The following is a 19,842-nucleotide window of genomic DNA, read 5'->3' as shown; positions in this document are numbered from 1 at the left end:
GATGCTTTCTTTGCTTATGGGGAAAATAATCCTTGGAGAACTGTGTGGAAGTCAGTGACTGGAGGCAGAGCCTGTTTTCCTTTGCAGAGTGGGACCTTGGCATGGCAGTCAGTTTCATTGGAACTGCTATTAATTTTTTTACTTGGAAGCTTTCTACTTAAAAACATGGTGTATAAGCAGCTCTCAACTCCTAAAAGGAGGGAGTGTACTCTCTCTTGATCAAATAGGATACAGAAAGAGTGGGGCTGTTGCACTGAAGTGACTCTCAAGACCTGTGCAGCAGTTCTGGATTGCAGTCTAATAAAACAGAGGTGCTCTTGGCTGTGGGTGTAGAGCTCTTTGACTCTGTGCAGTCACTCAGTATGGGAGACTTGTGCTGGTGTAAGAGGAAAACTTTGTGTCTGATGCCAGTAGAGTTAGGGACTTAGTGAACCAATTTCATGGATAGCTGGCACCAGAGATGTTATTCTCTAATTCTGGGCTAATCAGTCATTTTGTAATACCTTTGGAAAGATGCCAGTGTACCTGCATGACTCCCATCAGTATGGTTTGTACCACTGAAGCTGGAAGTGGTTCTCAGAATGTGATAGAATGATAGCTTGAAAATGAAGGCTTGTCTTCCATGAAAACCCACCATCTACCTTTTTGTGACTAAGCTGTTCAACTGAGCACAATTTTACGGAGCTTATTACAACAGGTCATCCAAAACTGCAGTGAATAGTTTTCTATGGGTTTGGCTCAAGGTTTCTCTTCAGACAGAGCAGTGGAGACCTGCCCTGTGCTGAGCTCCATGAGCAGCTGCAAGTGTTGAGGCTGAGAATTGCCATGTTCATCCTCACCCTCTTGAGACAGTGGAGTGTTGGCTGGGCTGGGAGTGTGAACAGCTTCCTGCAACGCAGAGGCATTTTGCAACTGGCAGCTTCCTCCTGAATTGTAAGGGCAAGGGAGGATTGCAAGTTGGAAAAGCAGCAGGGAGCTGTTTCTCTCTGTGTCTCACAGAGTGCCTGGAGGGAGCTGATGAGCCCACCATGATGCTGCAGCAGCCAGGGGAGTGCTGTGTGCTGCTGCTGCTGATTTTATCATTGCCTCGCTCTGCTGTCTTGGCCATGGCTTAATCTCAGTGCCTGGAGGCTGTCCTCTTTCCACTTCATTGCAGGTTGGAGTGGAAATGATTTCTTGAATGGAATTTCACTCAAAGTCTTAGAATGTGCTGAAAAGGTACTCTCAAAAATGGAATTTTTTTCTTGAGTGCTAGTGAAGTGAATGTTTGTAGCCTCATTTTTTGACCTGTTATATCTTAATATCTTTTGCTACTTAATGTATGAGGGTGGGGCTGCTGTCAGCAGTGCTCTGCTTTTCCAGGTATGGATACTGGCAAAGGACTGGCCTGGTAGGAAACTGTAGGCCTTGTATTGTTCTGTCTGACAGACACTTGTTTCTTGTCAGATTTGGTGTGGATAATCCTCCTTCCCTGGTTTTTATAATCATGTCCCTTTTTTGGAGGCTGAGAAGCTCAGCATCACTTAGGTGAGCTGAAGGAGTATGCTGTAGCTTGTTTTATCAGCCTTTTTTTTTGTTCCAGCAAGTATAAGAAGCAAGTCTTGATAGTAACAGACGGTGGATAATTTAGCAGGAGAGTCTTCAAGAGAATCATTAGATTTTGTCACTGCTTCTGAGGGACACAAAAATATGCACAGGGATGTTTATTTTGCTTCATTTTAATCCAGCACCTGGCTAGCTGAAGTTAAATGTCGGTGTGCGTCTCCCATCACTCTGTTGGTCATCCTTAATGATTTTCCTTGTCTTGGAATACATTAACCTTCCTTCCCCCATCCTCCTGCCGTTCTTTATGCTGTCTTCAGCTTTAAATGTACACATTTAAAGCTCTGTCGCCTCCCAGCACCCTTTGGAGAGAAGTGCTATCTATCCTGAGACACGGAGGCTGCATCCCATATTTGCTTTAAGCTGACAGGACTGCAGGTTTTCACTAACTGGGTCAATCCTGCCCTTGCTCAGCACAGTGTGTCCCTGGCACTGGTGCTCATGCTGCCACATGGCCAACCCAGACAGGGAGCTGATCAGGCTGGGGTGGGGGAGAGGACAGGACAAACTTCTTCTGATAGCCACAAAACCCCCCCAAACTGCAGTTGGAACCATTTGTCTGAATTTGAGGCAGTTAAGGTGCTAAATATTAATGGTGCTTAACAGCTGGATTCTTCTTGATAGGATGGGATTAGAGGTTTTCAGCCTTCAGCACGTTCTCCGGCAGTATTCCCACTACCTGCTCCCTGTGACCTTCCACAGTTACCTGTTCTTACTCTGTTCTGCATCTGTCAAGCTCCCCAGCATTTTCTGAGCAGTCTGATCTGGTGAAAGGTGTTCCTGTCCACAGCAAGGGGGTTAGAACTGCATGATCTTTGAGGTCCCTTCCAACCCAGGCCATTCTGTGATAATATTTTTATCATTTTACTTTCCTAGCAGTTCTGTTGTGAAGTCTCAATAGCTTGCTGCTTAGTCTCTAAGGTGTGGGTGTTCTTACCAGTGAACTCCTGTCTGATGTATTGTTTTTCCAAATAAAAGAGGATTAACTTTAGTACTGTGTCTGTGTAGTGTAGCTGAAGTGTAGAGTTAATTGAGACATACAGATCCTTAAATTATCCCTGAAATCTTTCAAAGAGTGACTGTTCTGTTACAGACTGGGCATGAATTTGTGAACTCCTGACTGCTTGCTGATCTGGGAGTTCTTAAAGGCACAAACAGAAGTGCAGTGAGGTTGACAGAGATACTGCACACTCAGTTCAGCCTAAAATGTCTTCTGGAGAGGCTGATATTTGCAGTAGTGGTTATTGACAAAGTTTAATGCTCTGCATCTCTCGCGGGCTATTTCCATAGGCTTAGTCATGTAGAAAAAGAGTAGGTGGTCAAGAATTAGTGCTGGCAGAGCTAACTCTTGTTCTTTTGCATTGCTAATGATGAACGCTGTCTTCCACCTCACATCACCAGATGATTTCTTTTGAGAGCTCTGTGGCAGACAGCCACACTTTTCCCACTGATTCTTTTGACTTGTGCGTTACACTTAGAAAATGGGCAAATGGAAACTCTGGCAGCTGCCTGACTTCGTCTCAAAAAGAAAAGGCTCCCTAAATCTCAGCTGGTTCACAGACTCAGTTCAAATGCTTCACATTTGGATCCATTCCTATAGCTTTCAGGCCTATATTATTGAAGGAAAAAATCTGCTTAATATTCCTACAGAGAGTATGTGGAGTGCAAATTGCTTGGTTGAGCCTCTCACAGGTCCTTGTAGACACAGAGAGCTGCTTGGAATGGGTGGAAGAACTCCTTGTTTCCTATTAGTATTCTAGGGACTGAGGTGTTCCTTCTGGCAGTGCTCGTGTCAGTATGTGACATGTGTTTATCTGGTGACAAGTCAGTCCTGTGCGACAAACAAGAAGACGTGATGTGCAGCCTGCAGGCTCCAGTGTCTCCCAGAAACTCATGATTCACAGGAACAGGATGCACAGGAACAATTGTATTCCCCTGGAAGCTCTAGACAGACACGTATACCTGAATTTTACCATCTAATATTGTTTGGATTTGGTTCTGAGAAAGCTGTTCTGTATACTGGGATATATTGAGGGGAGAGGCTGGCTAGGGATCCAAAGCCTCTAGGGTTTGTGTAGAAGGAGGATAATATACATGGATTTGAGAGCAAACGTTGTTTCATTTTTATGAAGAACAAAGTGCAAGAAAATATTACAGCTCTGAGGCTGGGAAAAAAAATTTATGTTTCCTTGTTTCTCCCAAATCTTGAGGAAATTGTCAAATAATGGCTGGATTTTTATCTAGTAGAACGTTTCTCTCCTTCAGGTTTTCTTTAGAAGGTAGTTTGTGACTCAAAACGCTTCAAACTGTTAGGGTATTTTTGCTCCTTTTCTTTGGTTTTAGAAAAAACTTAAAACCTCAAACCCCAGTCCCCCGAAGTTATGGGCTATAAACGTCATTCTGAAAGTTTTTGAACCACTGGCAGTGAAGTGAATAGATTTCAGCAACCCTACATGGAGATACGTGTTGTCTAAAAAACCCCAGACTTTATACAACCTGCTCCTGATTGGCTTAAACAAGTTAAATATTTTTGTCCGCAGTGTTTGTCCTAATCTCTTCTGGCAATTGGCTGGAAAAATAAAGACTTGGATTGTCAGGGAGGCAGAATTTACCAAGCTTTAATCATGGTGAACTTCATGTTGTTACATCCAAAATGTGTTATGGCTTGCTGCAAAGGGCTTGAAAACTAATACAAAGTTGTCTTTTGGCTGTAATTTTAGTAAACATGGACATTGACGTGAGAGGTCTCAGGAGCGAAAGAAAACACTTCATCTGAAAACTTCCACTCAGCATTTTTTTTTTTTTTACAAGGGCCTTGAAATTTATTTTAAACTCCTGATTCATTGGGAACAGCTGACAGACCTGAGCAGGCCTAGATCTGATCCTCAGTGTCTCACAGGAGCTTTGGAGACCTTTTGGTCAGCAGTGCTCTCCTGACAAGGAACATAAGGACTGCGCTGGCGTAGATCTGGCATCGGGTACAGAATCCACCTAGAAATCCTCCCTTTTTTTCCTGGTGGTGTCAGACAGGTGGTGATTCAGTTTCCAAAACAAGCTGCTGCTGGTTTGCAGTGCAAGTAGAGTGAATGTGGAACTGCTTCCAGCAGAAGGAAACATTTCTGGGAAGCAAGCTGGAGTATTTCCAAACCAGTGTCCCATGGAAGACAAGAAGCATTATTAAAAGAGGCTGAAGGCGCAGTAGGGGAGAAGTGTCATATCTTGACAAGTGCAGCCTGTGGGTGTAGAGCATGGGAGAGAGGTTAAATCACCCTTTGAGATCCTGTGTGGTGTAATTCATCCTTTTGAGCTATTTATGTCCAGTTATCTATTGGCTGCCGTCAGGATAAATACGGTTTTGGTTTCTGTCTTGCAGACCCAAGGCTGTAATGATAACCAAAAAGCTACATTTCTGTCTGGGTTTGTGGCTGAGTCACTGTGGGATTTCTTACAGCACATGCATTTGTTCTATTAGGCCTGGCTTTTCTGAATCAGAATTTATGAGATCTCAAGCTTCAAGCCTCTCATGTGTTGTCCCAAATTCATAAATGCTGAAGAAGTGGGAGTTAAGAACCCTGCTATTAAACCCAAAATAAACCACGTTTCTTTCTACATACGTTGAGCAAACTTCTGGCTTTCCTCGATTACCTAATGTGGGGGGGAAAGCTGCTGGTTTTGGCGCTGAGGTGAAAGTAAATCTACCCCGTTTTCAGAGTATTTATTTGGAAAAACTTGCACAGCTGAGTTTATGGAAGTTTTATATTTTTCAGACCAAACTCATCACCTTTCAGGAGCTCTTGAGTGCCCTTGTTTTCCTGTTAGATGGTCTCTAAATAGAGCATTCATCTTCTCCCAGGAAATACTTGCTGGCTTGGGTTTTAATTAAAACCTGGATTTCAGTCACGACAAACTACAGGATGCCAGGAAACACTTTTAAAATTTTCTCTGAGCCTTGTGTCATGCTTAAACAAAGATTTTTACCTTTTTCTAAATAAATAGGGATGTGTTCAGTAAGGATCATTATTTTTTGCCTATATACCTACAGAGGGCTTTTGTACAAAGAAGCAGAGGCGTTCATCATCTATTAAATTTCTATTGTTTTTTTCTCAGGTAATGTACTAATACATTAATACAGCAGAAACATTTATCAGGATGAGCTTTTGTGTTGACATGGTGGGTGATGGGTGGGATGTAGCCAGGCAAACAGTGCTCAGGTGCTCTCATAGTTTGTTGTGCTACAGAAGGTGAGGTAGGTGTTTCAGAGGAGACATTTGAAGAAGAGCAGCACCAAATTCCCTACGTGCCAAGCCCTTCCCAGACTGAAGAGCAGTCCCCGGGAGTGTGGGTGTTACAAATCTCCTTTACAGAAAAGTGGTGTTTATCTGATAGACTGGTACCATCTGAACAGGATTAGGAACTGCCCTCTGGGTGCTGAAGAGGTGGAAAGCACAAGGGGAGTGTGGATAAAGTGCTGGAGCTGGTGCTGCTCACAGAAATGTTGCACTTGGCACATCTGGCCCAGGATCTAATGCCTCCTCTACTGCTCTTCCTGCCTAACTCTCTGAAGAGAATGTAAACTGTTGTTTTGTTTTTCATCCAGTGCTTGGTTGTCCCGTATTACAGCATTTAAACAATCTGCTCTGCTTCCCTCTTCTTAGATGAAGCTCCAGAGATGCTGTCTGACCTAGTTTCAACTTAACGTGCACTAAAATGGTTGAATTTTATATGCACTGGCAACTTTCCTTTTGCTTAAATAAGGGGGAGGGATTCTATTCTGAATTAAATACACCACACTGGAGATTTATAGACACTTGGCACGACCTGGCAGGCAAACTGGATAATTCCTGGTTGATCTAGTAGCAAGTATTCTTTTTATTTTAGTGCTTGCACATTTAGTTCATTAACAAACTAACAAAAGTTTAACAAACTAACAAAAGTTTAACAGGCTAACTGACACATAATGGACAACTCCCTGAAAATGGAGGCTTTGGAGTGGCATAGGGGATTGAGTTAGTCTGAAGTTACCCACATTAAAAGGGATTTTGCTATAATAGAAGGACAAATGTTTTATCCAGTAAAATTCTTGTTTTGCAGATGGCTTGTTCAATCAGTATATCAGTCAGCAAGAGTACAAACCTCGCTGGGGGCAGATTATCCCCAAAAGCACCAAAGGTAAGAGCATTTCTTAAGATAGAACTCATGCACTGCCAGTTCTGTCTTGTTCCTTTGAGAATATGGAGCAAGAAAATGATGCAAGAAAGTCTCCTCTAGGAGAGTTCTAAGGAATGGTTTCTTTGAAAAAGTTGTGTTTCTCTGCAAATTCAGTGAAATTCAGCCTGCTCTCTGGTTGAGTAAAGAGCACTGCAGGAATACAAGTGGTAACTTTAAGGATAGATCATCAGTTTAGTAACAAATCCCAGAATATTGGTTAAATATGAGAACAGTTATCTGTGTTACTGGATTTAGCACATGGAATTGATGTAACTTCAACTTAAAAGTGAAGAGTTGGCAAATAAATACATTGTCTTAACAGGGAGTATTTTAAATTAGGTGGATCTTTTGAAGTCTTGATCTGTGACACAGTAAATCCAAACTGCAGCTTCTTTTCCATTCCTGTCTGCCTTGAGAGGAGACTTGTAGCAGCATCCTTAACTGCAGAGTACAGAAATCACTGTCATAGAGCAAATGTGGGATCCAGGGTGACAAATGCCAGATGTGGAGCACTGTCCCCAAGCCCCTTTGGAGTGGTTATTTGTGTCACCTGTCCTGAGTGCTTAAGATACATAAAGTGGTTGGAAAGCTGCTTTAATTGGGCAGTTGGAATTCCCTTATGTGTGAGAACAGCTGGTGCAAAGCTGGCTGTGCTCTATGTCTACATCACCTCCTGCTCCCATCCCAGGGGTTCATTTCCCTGCCATTTGATTATGTGTTCTCCCAGCTCAGCCCTCAGGCAGCTCTCAGGTGGGGAGAGATGGAAGGGGAGCCAAAAGGTGGCTGTGTTGTCCCTGCTGGAGAGCTGCAAGGACAGCTCAGAGCTCTTTTGTGTGCACTAAGTGTGTCAGGAACGTTGGAGCTCCTTTCCAAGGCACTGGGAGTTGCAGTATTCACTTCTTCTCTCTGTACTGTCAGAGATAATTCAGTCACCAGATAATTCAGTACAAAACTTTGTACAGTTTCATAATGTACAAAAAAACCTACCTGGAAAAAGTGATGTGCTGCTAGTGTTTTAAGAAGGGTGAGTTACCTAGTTCCTTGCTTCCATGTTGAGGCTGTATCTTTCTTTGGCTTAAAAATCTTAAAAAGAAAACTCTCCCTTCCCTCTTTTTCTGAAGGTGATGGGGAAGACAGTCGGCCAGGGATGAGAGGTGGCCATCAGATGGTTATAGATGTGCAGACAGGTGAGTAGTTGTTACATTCCTTAACTAAATTATCTAATCTGTTATTTTCCAGATTAATATGCAAATGTGTTTTTCTTTGGACACTGTGTTTGGGGAAAAAAATTGCACTTCCTAATAGTTGGATTAAATGCTCTGCTTGCTCTCTGGATCTGTACTCCAGCTGCTTTTTCCCCTTCTTCCTTCGTAATTCTGTGTTATGCCTTAACTGTTGTCTTGTCTTAACTAAGAAACCAAGAAAATTGGTTTTAATTTTTTGTTCCTCCTACCATTTTAAAGCAGGATTTCAAACAAGAGAGGTGAAGTTAGGGATAATAATTTCCCTTATCTGCTGCAGGCTGTGCTCAAGCAGTAGATCTGACATGTTGAAACATTCCATGTATTTTGGTTGGAGTGGCTCCTAATTCCCATAGTGTGCAAGAAATTCCTGCTAAATATAATTCTTTAGACTTCTTTTGCAAAAATGTTTCCTGTAGCAGTTTAAAGAATGGCTCAGCCTCTGTTTCAGAGAACCTGCAGAGAAAAGAAAGTGGGGTGGTATATCGGGAACGGTTCCAGTGATTGTTGTTCTGCATAATTTTCTCAATCTTTGTCTGTTATTTAATCAGATTTCTGTGCTGCGTCAGTTCTTACTAAAATAAGGAAAGCATCTGCCCGAGTCTTTGCTGTGTGAGTGAAAGGATTGTTCTTGGGAAGGGAGAAACAAGATCAGGGTGTGGATATCAGACAGGAATCTAGGATGGTATTGAAGGAGTTGGCAAAAAAATGCCCATGGCCGTATCTGTTGTGGTCACAGGATGGGGACAGAGCATGTGATAGGATAGGACCTTCCAGAGTAATTTGCTAAGTCATAGTGAACAAGCAAAAATCCAGCAGTAGCTGCAGCCTCTGGCTTTTGCTCAGAGTAGTTACTGCTCTGGAGGAAGCACTCCAGTTATTTTATGTAGGAGACTAAACTTCTTTCGTTTGGTGAGAGAGGTTTGAGATTGATTAGAAGAAAACGCTGCTGGAGGATTTGCTGGTGTTTGTCTGTGCAGAGGCTGGGAACGCTCCCTAGTGGCCTCGGGAATTAGTAGTGGTGTTTCACAAGAGTGTGGAAGAAACATGATCCTTGTCAGCTTGGAAATGATAGTCCTGTACACCTCCTGAAAATAAAATCCGTGGCAGTGTGAGCCTTCCTTGCCATTCCTCTTGCTTTTCTTAAGTCCCAGTAAGGTTGTCAGCTCTGCCTTCGACTTCAGTTTTACTGTGCCTTAACAAGGCAGAGAAACTCATCCATATATTTTTTACTATTTCTTGATATATTTTATATATATCTTATATATACTTTGGATGTATGTGTGTATTTCATGTATATTAATATCTATATTATTTATGGAGATATCTGTATCTATAATATCAATACATACAATTTATTTATTTAATTTTTTTATTTGCACAGAGTTAACTGTGGGACAGTACCCACAGAGGTGGAGTCCTGGATCTCCCTCCCTCTCTCATGGTGATCCTTTCTTGCTGTAGCTCTATTTACGGGTGGTAGGATACCTTCCCAAAGTTTCCCTGTGGGCTCTTTGGGAAGTTGCTGTCAGTTTTGCATCCAGGTCCACTGAGGCTTGTAAAAACTGAAATGGTTTTGAGATGATCAGTTTTGCCTTTTAATTTGGCTTGTGACAGGCCAGGGGAAGTTCTTGGGGCTGTTTCCCATTGCTGATTGCTGGAGTTTTCCTTTTGAATATAGGTGGAGTTTAATGAGCTGGTGGGAATTTAGCCAGTTATGTCAAAATGTATTTTACAGACTGCAGCTGGAGAGCTCCCTGGCTAACCTTGGACAGATCCAGTGTTAATGGAGAAGGGAGCAGTGGTGTGCTCTTCCCTTCAAAGACATCATTCCTCCTTACTCACACACTTGTCGAGTGGGTTTTTTTCAGAAGACTTTGGCGACTGAACAAAAGTCATCTCAGTTTGCATTCCTTGTTAGAGGAGTGAGGTCCTTCTCAAAAATCAGTATTTTTTTTGACTTGAATCTTTTGGATGTGAAGTGAAACAGCAAAATCATACTTACAAGGAGATTCTGAGGTTTCATATCCCATAGAATTAAGTTTTGGAAGCAAATTTTCATCTCTGATGGCCAAACCTGCTTAGCTATAAATGAACTGTCAATGGTTTGACATTATGATTAACCTCAAGTAGATTTTAACCACTTATTACTGACTAGAAAAATAATTTTAATTTTATACTACTGAGCCTGCTGGATGGATGCATGTGCTAATGTTGAGACAGAGGATATGTGTTGGTGAGTAGTTGAAATAGATCTTAAGTTGCTGCTAGTGCATGTTTTTTTCTACCAGTTTCAGGTAGAACATGGATTAACTTGGCCTAACCTGCCTTTTAGCATGGTTTATCTTTCACTTAGAGTAGGCTGAAAGTAACTGAAAGAGAATTTAGCATCTGGCAGCCAATGACTTGTGCCGGAGCTCATTTCCATCTGATACTCCTGTTCTTAATACCTGCCACAGCTAAGTGCAGGGTTCCTGATGCTTTGGAAACATCTTAACAAAAATGTTAAAGCAGTTTGAAATGGAACTGTAGGCATTGTGGGATGCAGAACTGAGAATGCAGTCTGATATCTTCCTATATAAAAAGAAGGAGAGAAATTAAAAATGGGAAGTTAGTGATTCCCACAGTATCCCCCATCATTTAAATCATGTTAACACTCAGATTGGAATGAGTGTGTATGGTAGGATTAGGATTTGGTCTACATGTGCAGAAACATATACCAAGAGAAGTTCTCAGTTATAGCTGAAACCACTATTAGGTGCTTTAAAGCTTTAGGCTGCAAGTGAAAACAGAAATTATTCCTGCTTTTCCCTGCAAAGTGCATTTCTCATGCAGCGTTCTGTGTGGGAGGCCTAGAGAGTTCTCTGATTTTCTAAAAGGAAGGGGAAGTATTTGAGTAGTTGCAACCCAGGTACATAGATTAAAACAAAATTATCCCCCATACAACCCCAAAACTGCACAAGAACACAGTGTTGTGTGCTGCATGTCAGACATGAGAAGCTTTTTGTGTAGGCCCTGAGGAAATGCTGGGGCAATAACACACAGGCTCATGTGCAGAATTGTGTTCCCAGGGAATTGAACCCTAATGCGGTTTTGGATGAGGGTGTCAGCATCTGGCACTGGTTCCTGATTAACAACTCTTTGAGTTTGCCCTTCCTGGCCTCCTTATGGGTCAGATATGCCACATGTTTCAAAATTCCAGTGGTTATTCTGGAAGAAAAAGGGAATGGGTAAGTGAATTGCCAAAAGCAAGTTTTAAGGAGTGATGTCGGTACTTACGAACAATATGCGTGTTGTGTTTTGGAGATGGGGTTGATAATTCCGTAGGCAAAGTGGAATTATCTCTTCTGCTCTTATAGGGCAGACACAGTGAATGACAGTGCAGGCCATAAAGCCATGTAATTGTTTAGATAACAATAAAAATATGGACCATGTAGAAATTATTCTATTAAAATTATTCTATTTGGTGTTAAATCAGGCTTTCTTAAATGTTGAAGTTTTCCCATGAGCCTGCTTTAGAAATAACAGCAAAGCAACCAGGATGATTTTTCTTCTGTCTCCATTTCTCTTTTCTTTGGCAAGTGAAACAGTTTTTTGAGGGAAAGCATTAGTGAAATGGTCTTTATTGATGTGGTACCTCTGTTCTCTCACTGAAGGGCAACTGCTGTGCAGTTTTGGTTGTACATCATTTTGCTTTTCCTTTCGTCCGAAGGAATTCTGTTTGCTTCCTTCCATTAGATAAATTAGGACAAATCTGGAGGTTGGGAACAGAGGGAGATTCAGAGCACTGGGCCCAGCGTGCCTGTTGTATATGTGGGCAGCACAGCAGAAATGACAAGGGTGGTTCAAAAGCACCATGGAAAGATGAAAAAGATGAAGAGAAGAGAGAGCAGAAGACATGAAGTATGCTGTTTTGCCTGAGGAAAACACTGCTATCCATAAGATATTTAAAGACAAGGCTTGTGTACAGGATGAAGGGATCTCAGAAACAAAACACAGATGGCTTCTAAGCTCTGAAACACAAACAGCTGCTGAATCCTGGAGGTTATTCAACTTCATGGGGCTTTCACATTTGAGACTGTATGCCTATCCTTAAAAAAACCCCTTGTATTCAGCCAACTTGCATCCAGTTGAACTGTGGCTCAGAAACCAAGGGGTGTGATACTGCAAGAAGATTTAAGGCTGGTTTTATATTTGTGCTCTTAAATGCTCCTCACAAAGTGGGCATCATTGCTGGCATGTAACTAAAGGTGTGGGTGCTACTTGGGCAAGTGGCATTCTTTTATAGAAGGCTTTTGAGAGATCTTACACCTTGATTGTTTTTTTATTTCTGGGAGGAATCCTTCATAGTTTTAGCGACAGTGATGCTCCAGTCTGTGCTGGCAGCTGATGGGGAGAGCAGTGGCTGATGAACTGGGGAACAGGGCCATGAGTACAGAGGACCCTGAGGGGCTGCAGGAGAGCATTGTAAGGTTCTGATCCTGCCCCTGGGATGTGACAGCTGTGCAGGAGGACAGGCTGGGGACTGACTGCGTGGAAGGATTTAGAAGATGCTGGAAGCGGAACGTGCATCAGCAATGTGTCCTTGTGGCATCGATGGCTGGCCTCTCCTGCTGGGCTGTACCAGCACAAACATGGCCAGCAGGAAGAGGGGAGGGTGATGTTCCTCTTTTGGGTACTCAGGAACACATCTGGAGTGCTGTGCCTGGTTTGGGCTCTCTGGGGCAATAAGGATTCTGTCAAACTGAACTGATCAATGTAGTCAGGGCCTGGAGCATGTGATGTGTAAGGACATGCTGTGGGAGCTGGTTTTGTTCATCTGGTAGAACAAAGGTTCATGGAAGGATCCTAGAGCTGTCTTCAGCTACTGTTCAGAGCATGGATATAGACAGGCTCATTTTGAGGGAAGCAGAGGGGTAGGATAAAGGAAGGGAAAATCCTGTTAGATAATAGGGGGAAGAAATTGCAATGAAGTTAATCAGTCATTGCAGCAGGGATCCAGTCTGAAATGTCCATCCTTGGAGATACTCAAAAGTATAACTGGGTAATTCCCTGGGCAACATGGTCTCTGCTGAAGTTAGCCCTCCTGTGAGGGATTTGGGGGATGACTGATGGACCTTGCAGAAGTGCTGTAGATCCACAATTCTTTTACATTCTGTGGACAACTGTTCTAGCAGAGACATGGTAATACTACTTGACAAAAGAATGTAGTTAAATATGTCACAGGACTGGAATGTATTCACTGAGGAAGACCTCCTGTACAAGAATCCCCCCAAGGATTTCACCACATGGAGAAAACACATAGGGTTAACAGGAGTTAGAGAACTGTGCTTGAGAATGTGTGTGAACCTGATCTGAAACCACCCCAGGAATGTTGATATTTAATGGGTTGGAGGAGAAGGCTGCTTTGGTACTCTTCTGAGAAATGGAAGTTAAGGAGAGGTAGACAGGAAATATGTTGGTTGTTGGGAATATACATCCTCTAATTTGAGGACTTCTATCACCTTTTAATTATCTAGAGAGTAAGGGAAGAGAAGAACTCAGACATTACAGAAAAATTTTGACTGAGCAAGCAGTTTAGAAATACTCACAGAACATATTTAATTCAAAGTGTTGAATTTGTATGCAGAAATAAATGTAGAGGAAATAAGCTGAGGATGCTGGAGGAGAGAAATTTGACTTCCTAAACATAGCTGGTAAAAGCTTTGGGTAAATATAATTGCTTTCATGTTTTTTTCTTGTTGCCTTGCAGCTAGGTTTGAAAAATTCTCCTGCTCTGCCCCTAAAGCTGAATAGAGACTTGCTTTAATAAAGCAGCATCAATTTTGCTGTGTTCCATACTGCTTGGATGTAGAGGGAGGATCCTTTCCTCCTTGAGTTCCTCAGTGCTACCAGAGTTACATTGGTGTGAGACTGCTGGGCTCCCCTTGAGCTGCCCCACTGCTGCTGCCTGGGGTTTGTGGCCTCTGTCCTCTTCTTTGAATATTGGCCTTTGTTATCTGTCCTGGATGGGTCTCTGCATGCAGGGTGAAAAAAAAACCCTCCCATAAAATCTGAATTAACAGCTAGAATACAAGCAGTTATGCTGGTTGGGAAATAGAGTGAAGCTTGATTTTAAAACAAAGCTTAAAATCCCCAAAAAACTCAAACCCAACCAAACAAAAACTATCAAACCCAACCCCAACCAAACAAGAGCAATCCCACAAACCACCAAACAACTATATTTTTTGCTTTGTACCATGGGAAAACAGTTACAAATTTTAGGAGAACTATAAAAATACTTACTTGACATTACCAGCAACAGATGCATTTATGCATTAAGAAATACTACTTTTAAAACATGGAACCTTCTTCTAAAATGTGTGTGTGCTTCTGCAATAACGCATGAAACTAAAAAATTACTTTCCTTAGGTCTGAATTGTAGTGATGGAGCTTTTCTTTCATGTGGGCTGCAGTTTTACTTCATGATGAAAAATGGGTCTGGCACAGAGTTCATGTCCACTTGTGTTCAGGGTGTCGCTCTGGGGATGCTTTGCACCAGCTGGTTGCTCGTGCTTCTCTCTCCGTGCTCACATTTAATTCTGTCAGCCTGGGTTAGGTAACTTCCAAAATGTGAGTTTTCATCGCAGTCATTCAGGTTTGCTGTTAAATTTCATGTGAGCCAACAAAGCCTTTCCAGGCAGGCCTGACATTTTGGCAAGGCCCCAGTAGGATTTTTAGCTGCTGCCAAATCTTTTATTTTTCTCGGCTATCAATGAAACTGTTGTGGTAATGTGGGTTTTGTGAGCTGTGAGAATTTATGTGCACAAAGGGACCTGCTCTTTGCAGGGAACACTGGGAGCCCTGAGTCCAGGAGGAAGGGTAATTAAAGTTAATGAACCAGGGTAACCTTTCCATGGTGATGACCACTATCCTGATGGTAGGTAAAGGTCAGGGACTTGTCCCGTTTGTAATCGTGCTCGAACTCCGCACTTTAATTTGTGTTGGATTAAAAATTGGCCATTGCCTCCATAATAGAAGTGATTGGTGGATTTTAAAGGAACTTTTCAAAGCTCTGCAAGTCTTGAGTAGCTTGTTCTTCTTGGACTTGGCTTTGTGTCATGTTTTAATGCAGTCTAAAAATGAAGTATTTTTAGAATTTGAGACCAGATAGGGTTGTTTCTATAATGGGAGGACTTTAGTTATCTCCCCATAGCAGAACAGAAACTCCTTTCTTAAATGCTTCCCCTCTTCAAAGGATTCATCTGGTTTTATCAGTGAGTCTGAGAAGCCTTAGAACTTGCTGTACACAGAGCAGTAGTGGGTTTGAGGTGACAGCCCTGAAACACTGACTTGAATTTGTGACTCTTCTACTCACTGGCATTTGTGGCATCAGGTATGTTATTTTATGCAAGACATTTCCCTTGAAGAAGGTTTTGTAGTTGATTTCTCTATGTAAGGGATGGACTGAACAGAAAACCTTTGCTGTTCCTATCTCCAAAGTCTTACTGATGTATAAATCCTGCACCAAACAGGGTACAGGCTGAGATGTCATTGACAAGACTACATGCACAGGATGCAAAATGTTAAATATTGTTCATTTGTCTGTCTGGAATTTTAATCAGAAGGCTGTGGGTTTGATTGCCTCTTATGTAAATGTAGAAATAGAAAATGACTCTGAGAATTGGCTGTCTATCAATCCTAAAATCTTCCATTACTAAACCAAACCACATTTTTGTCTTGATGACTAGTTCCATTCAAAGAGGAGTGGTGTTTTAAGTAAAAAAAAAAAAAAAAAAAGAAGAGTTTAAATTTCTTTTCTGATAGTTTGTCTTTGTCACAGATGTTTAAACACGTTTTCTTTTAAAAATAAAACTAACTTTTTTTTTTAATAGAAACTGTGTATTTGTTTGGTGGCTGGGATGGAACTCAGGATCTGGCTGACTTCTGGGCATACAGTGTGAAGGAGAACCAGTGGACCTGTATATCCAGGGATACTGAGAAAGAGGTGAGTTCTGCAAACATCCGTATTTTTAAAAATACATCAGTGGGTGCCCTCAAAAATGCCCCTACTAAAGTACTCATGTTGAAGTGCTGTATAAGGTGAGAGCCACAGAGTTGAGACCTTCAAGTTCTGAAGACTTTTGAAATGCTTACTTGGGGAAAATATGAGCTGAAGGTGACTTTGAAGTGTTAAGATTCCTGGAGGGGAAAAGTTTATTTCTCAAAAGCAGAAATGATTGGCCAAAAAATCAGCTCAGCAAGTAGAGCACAAGTTAAACAACTTTGTGTGGCTGAACAACCAGACTTATCACAGAATGTTTTTGGGTTGGGAGGGACCTTAAAGATCATCCAGTTCCAGCCCGGCTGCCATGGGCAGGGACACCTCCCAATGAAAGGTTCCAAGAACTGGCTAATGAACATTTCAGACCTGATCCTGGTGTTTGAGCTTCAGAAACAAATTGGTTTTTTAGCTTCTGTCAAAAATGAATAGAAATGGACAATTACCAGATGGAAATCTAGAGGACAGGGGTTACTGCCAAAGGCTACACAACCCCGAGAGCTTTCGTGGAATTCATCTGAACCATTTTCCTTGGCCTGTTTTGCTCAGTATTTGACGTATTAAACCTGAAATGAATGTAGCTTGGGTTATAGGACGAGACAAAAAAAGTCCAAGACCTTTGGCTTGTGTAATTCATTTCACTATACAGTGAAATCTTCTGGTTCTGTGTGGTTGTTGTATTTTGAGTTCATTACTTGTTTGTCAGAGGAAAATTCATGCCACCTCTTTTTGGAGGTATGGAAAGTTTGAGGTCCCACCACTTTTTGACAAATTCAGGAGTTGATTTCCTCAGCTATTTGAAAACAGTATAAAAACATCTTGTTTCTCATTTGTATTTCTCAGTTTCTTGTCACAGCTAATTTTGTGAGCTTCCTTACCAGATTAAACAACAATTTAATATTCTCATTTTTTTCATGGCAAAGGTTTTTTTAGAGGTTGTAATCAAGTAGGACAAATAGTCTGATCTGAAAAAAAAAAAAGAGTAAAATTTCACAGGCATTTCCTGTAGCCCTCAAATCTCTGTGTTGTATACTTACTGATTGGAACATCCTTTACAATATGGGCAGTAAAAAACCTGAACCTGATACTCTGGTTTCTGTCATAAGAGAGCTGTGGAGAGGTAAAATTTTTATATTTATCTGCTATTTAGGCAAAAAAGGGGCTGCTGTGTTTTTTTTCCGCACAAACCAGCGTGGGTCAGTCTGGTGTTAAAGGGATTAATTTCGTTCTTGCTGGGGTCATGCCACATCCAGTTGAGCTTCTCTAAAGTTTAGGAGGCCTGGCTGGGATGTTTTTTCTTCAGGTTCCTCATGCCTGACTCCAGCAGGGTAAGACTGGGATGGGAGGAAGAAGGGATGTACAAAAGGAGAGCTGTGGAGGAGGCACAGTAGAAGAGTTGTGAGTTGATATGATTAAATGATTATAAAGGGATTTTGGAGGGAAAAATGTTAGCAGAATGTTCCAGAAGCTCAGGAGATTCAGATGAAAGATGGGAAGGGTCTAGTGGGGAGAGGAAGAAAGAGGAATTTTTAAAAAGTGGAGACTTGCTGAATGTATGAGGAATCTTGAGGAAGGGATGTTCTTAGTAGAGACAAGTGTGGAGAAACATGGTTGGCTTTGGAAAGGGAATTCTGGAAGGACTCTCTGTCACAAAGTTGTGATGTGGGGCCCCTGTGAGCCTCGTGGAGTTCAACAAGGCCAAGTGCAAGGTCTTGCACATGGATTGGGGCAATTCCAAGAATGGATAGAGGCCAAGCAGAGAACGGATCCAAGAGCAGCCCTAAAGAGGAGGAGGACTTAGGGTACTGGAAGCTTGACGGGTCTCAATGATGTGGACTTGAGCACTTCTGCTCTGGAGCCAGGCTGGCAGAGCTGGGGGTGCTCACCTGGGCAGGAGAAGGCTCCAGGGAGAGCTCTGAGACTCTTACAGAGCCAAAAGCGGCTCCAGGAGTGCTGGAGAAGGGCTTAGGACAAAGGCATGGCCTACCAGGACAAAGGGGAATTGCTTCCCAGTGCTAGAGGACAGGGTTAGATGGGATATTGGGAAGGTATTCTTGGCTGTGATGGTGGGGAGGCCTTGGCACAGGTTACCCAGAGAAGCTGTGGCTGCCCCTGGATTCCTGGAAGTGTCCAAGGCCAGGCTGGACACTGGGGCTTGGAACAGCCTGGGACAGTGGAAGGTGTCCCTGCCCATGGCAGGGGGTGGCACCAGGTGGACTTTAAGGTCCCTTCCAACCCAGCCATTCCATGAATCTGTGATACATTCAGCAGTGTTCAGGAGGCCTCCTAAAGTGTAGTTCAGGGTTTTGGTAACTTCAGAGGTACGGTAAGTTGGCAGCTGCTGTACATGGAAACCAGCAGTGAGTTGTGGTGGCTTTTTTTTCCCCAAGGAGATCTGGATGAAACCGGATTTAGAAATGAAAAGGTCAGTCTCAAATGTTGAGAAGTAAATTCAAAAACAAAGACTCCAGATGTTTCTCTAATAGGGACATCAACAGCTTGCAAACAATTTGCAAAAAGGAAATGTCTGTTGACATGGAATTTTAAAAAATATTCAAGAGTAGATTGCAGTAGAGCTTAATCTTGTTTTGTTGTATTGTGCTAGTTCTGCTTCTGGCTTTTTTATTCTAATTAATCAGTGACAGTGGTTAAATTAGCCACTCAATAATTAAACTTGGATAAGAGAGAAATATGGTGAAAGTTGCGTCCTGTCCAGTACTGCTTCTTGGGAAATACATTGGCTCATCCTCATTCTGGCTTCTTCAGAGGAAAAGCCTGCTCACAAATCAGTTCTGTGAAGGACGTGGAAATTGCGTAAATGGGTTAGGTTTAGGTGACATTGTGTTTCTCTCAAAAATCGTTGAAGTGTTTCTGTACCAAAGGTAGAAGTGAAGGTCTTGTCGTGATTTAACTGCTTGAGAGGGTAAATCTTTGCTCACTATGAAGGAAGGTGTAGGTCAACAAGCGCCTCCTGTTCAGTAGGTTCAAAATGGTGTAGAAAATGGGTATATTGTGAGATGACAGCTTGATGTGAACACCAAGTGCTTTTCCAGGATGCTGAAAGTAAAAGCTGACAAGGGTAGAAATATCTCCTAATGGTGAGAACCATTCAACTGCTATTGTATTTATTTCCAGTTAAAATTTCTCCAGTCTCTGCATGCATTTCTTTGCATTTGTTGTCATGGATGAATTTACCCAAAGCTTTCAGTGTCATATTACCACAGAAGCATTTTTGTAGGAGATTTTGACACCTCTGACTGGTTTTTTTTGGGTGTGGTGCAGCAGTACATGAGCTTATCAGTGTAAAGCTTTTACCCTGTGCTGTTTGAAGTGCAGGAATAGAGCTAGTCTCAAATATTGACTTCTTCCCACACATGGTGATACAGTTTGGAAGACATGTCAAGTGACTTGAGGGGCATTTTGTTGCAAATATTATGAAGTTTGCAGACTTGATATCTAATCAGTGAATGTGCCATGTCCCACTGCTGAGCAGTTCCAGTGGTACAGATGCTCAGTTGTATGAGATGCCTGGTGCTGCAAAAGCACACAGGGAGAAGGCAGCTGTCCTGAAAGAAACTTGGATACTGCAGATGTACCTCAGAGCCAACTTCCTAAATAGTGCAAATGCCTACAAAAGTAGAGACAAAGACAGCAGATGCTGGAGTGAACCAAATGAAAAGTATCCTAGGCTGATCCTAAATATCACGGGCTAATGGTTTCTTTTCCTCCCTATTTAGTACCATAATGGTT

General features: G+C 42.2%; 1 protein-coding gene across 6 annotated transcripts in view; it reads left to right on the top strand.

The window, feature by feature from the left end:
- MKLN1 (muskelin 1) overlaps positions 1–19,842 on the top strand; it is a 102,460-nt gene that overhangs the window by 35,777 nt on the left and 46,841 nt on the right. For all 6 annotated transcript variants that reach the window (XR_009933182.1, XM_062492435.1, XM_062492436.1 and 3 more), the window contains 3 exons: positions 6,694–6,771; positions 7,932–7,997; positions 15,926–16,038. Coding sequence is in view for 5 of the 6 variants with exons in the window: in XM_062492435.1 (XP_062348419.1) it covers positions 6,694–6,771; positions 7,932–7,997; positions 15,926–16,038 (257 nt within the window). In the remaining variant the exon portion in view is untranslated. The remainder of the gene's footprint in view (positions 1–6,693; positions 6,772–7,931; positions 7,998–15,925; positions 16,039–19,842) is intronic.

The sequence above is a fragment of the Cinclus cinclus genome, chromosome 4 (assembly GCF_963662255.1).
Source record: "Cinclus cinclus chromosome 4, bCinCin1.1, whole genome shotgun sequence".
Classification (NCBI taxonomy): domain Eukaryota; kingdom Metazoa; phylum Chordata; class Aves; order Passeriformes; family Cinclidae; genus Cinclus; species Cinclus cinclus.
The sequence above is the reverse complement of the archived record's forward strand: the minus strand, read 5'-3'. Positions and strand labels throughout refer to the sequence as shown.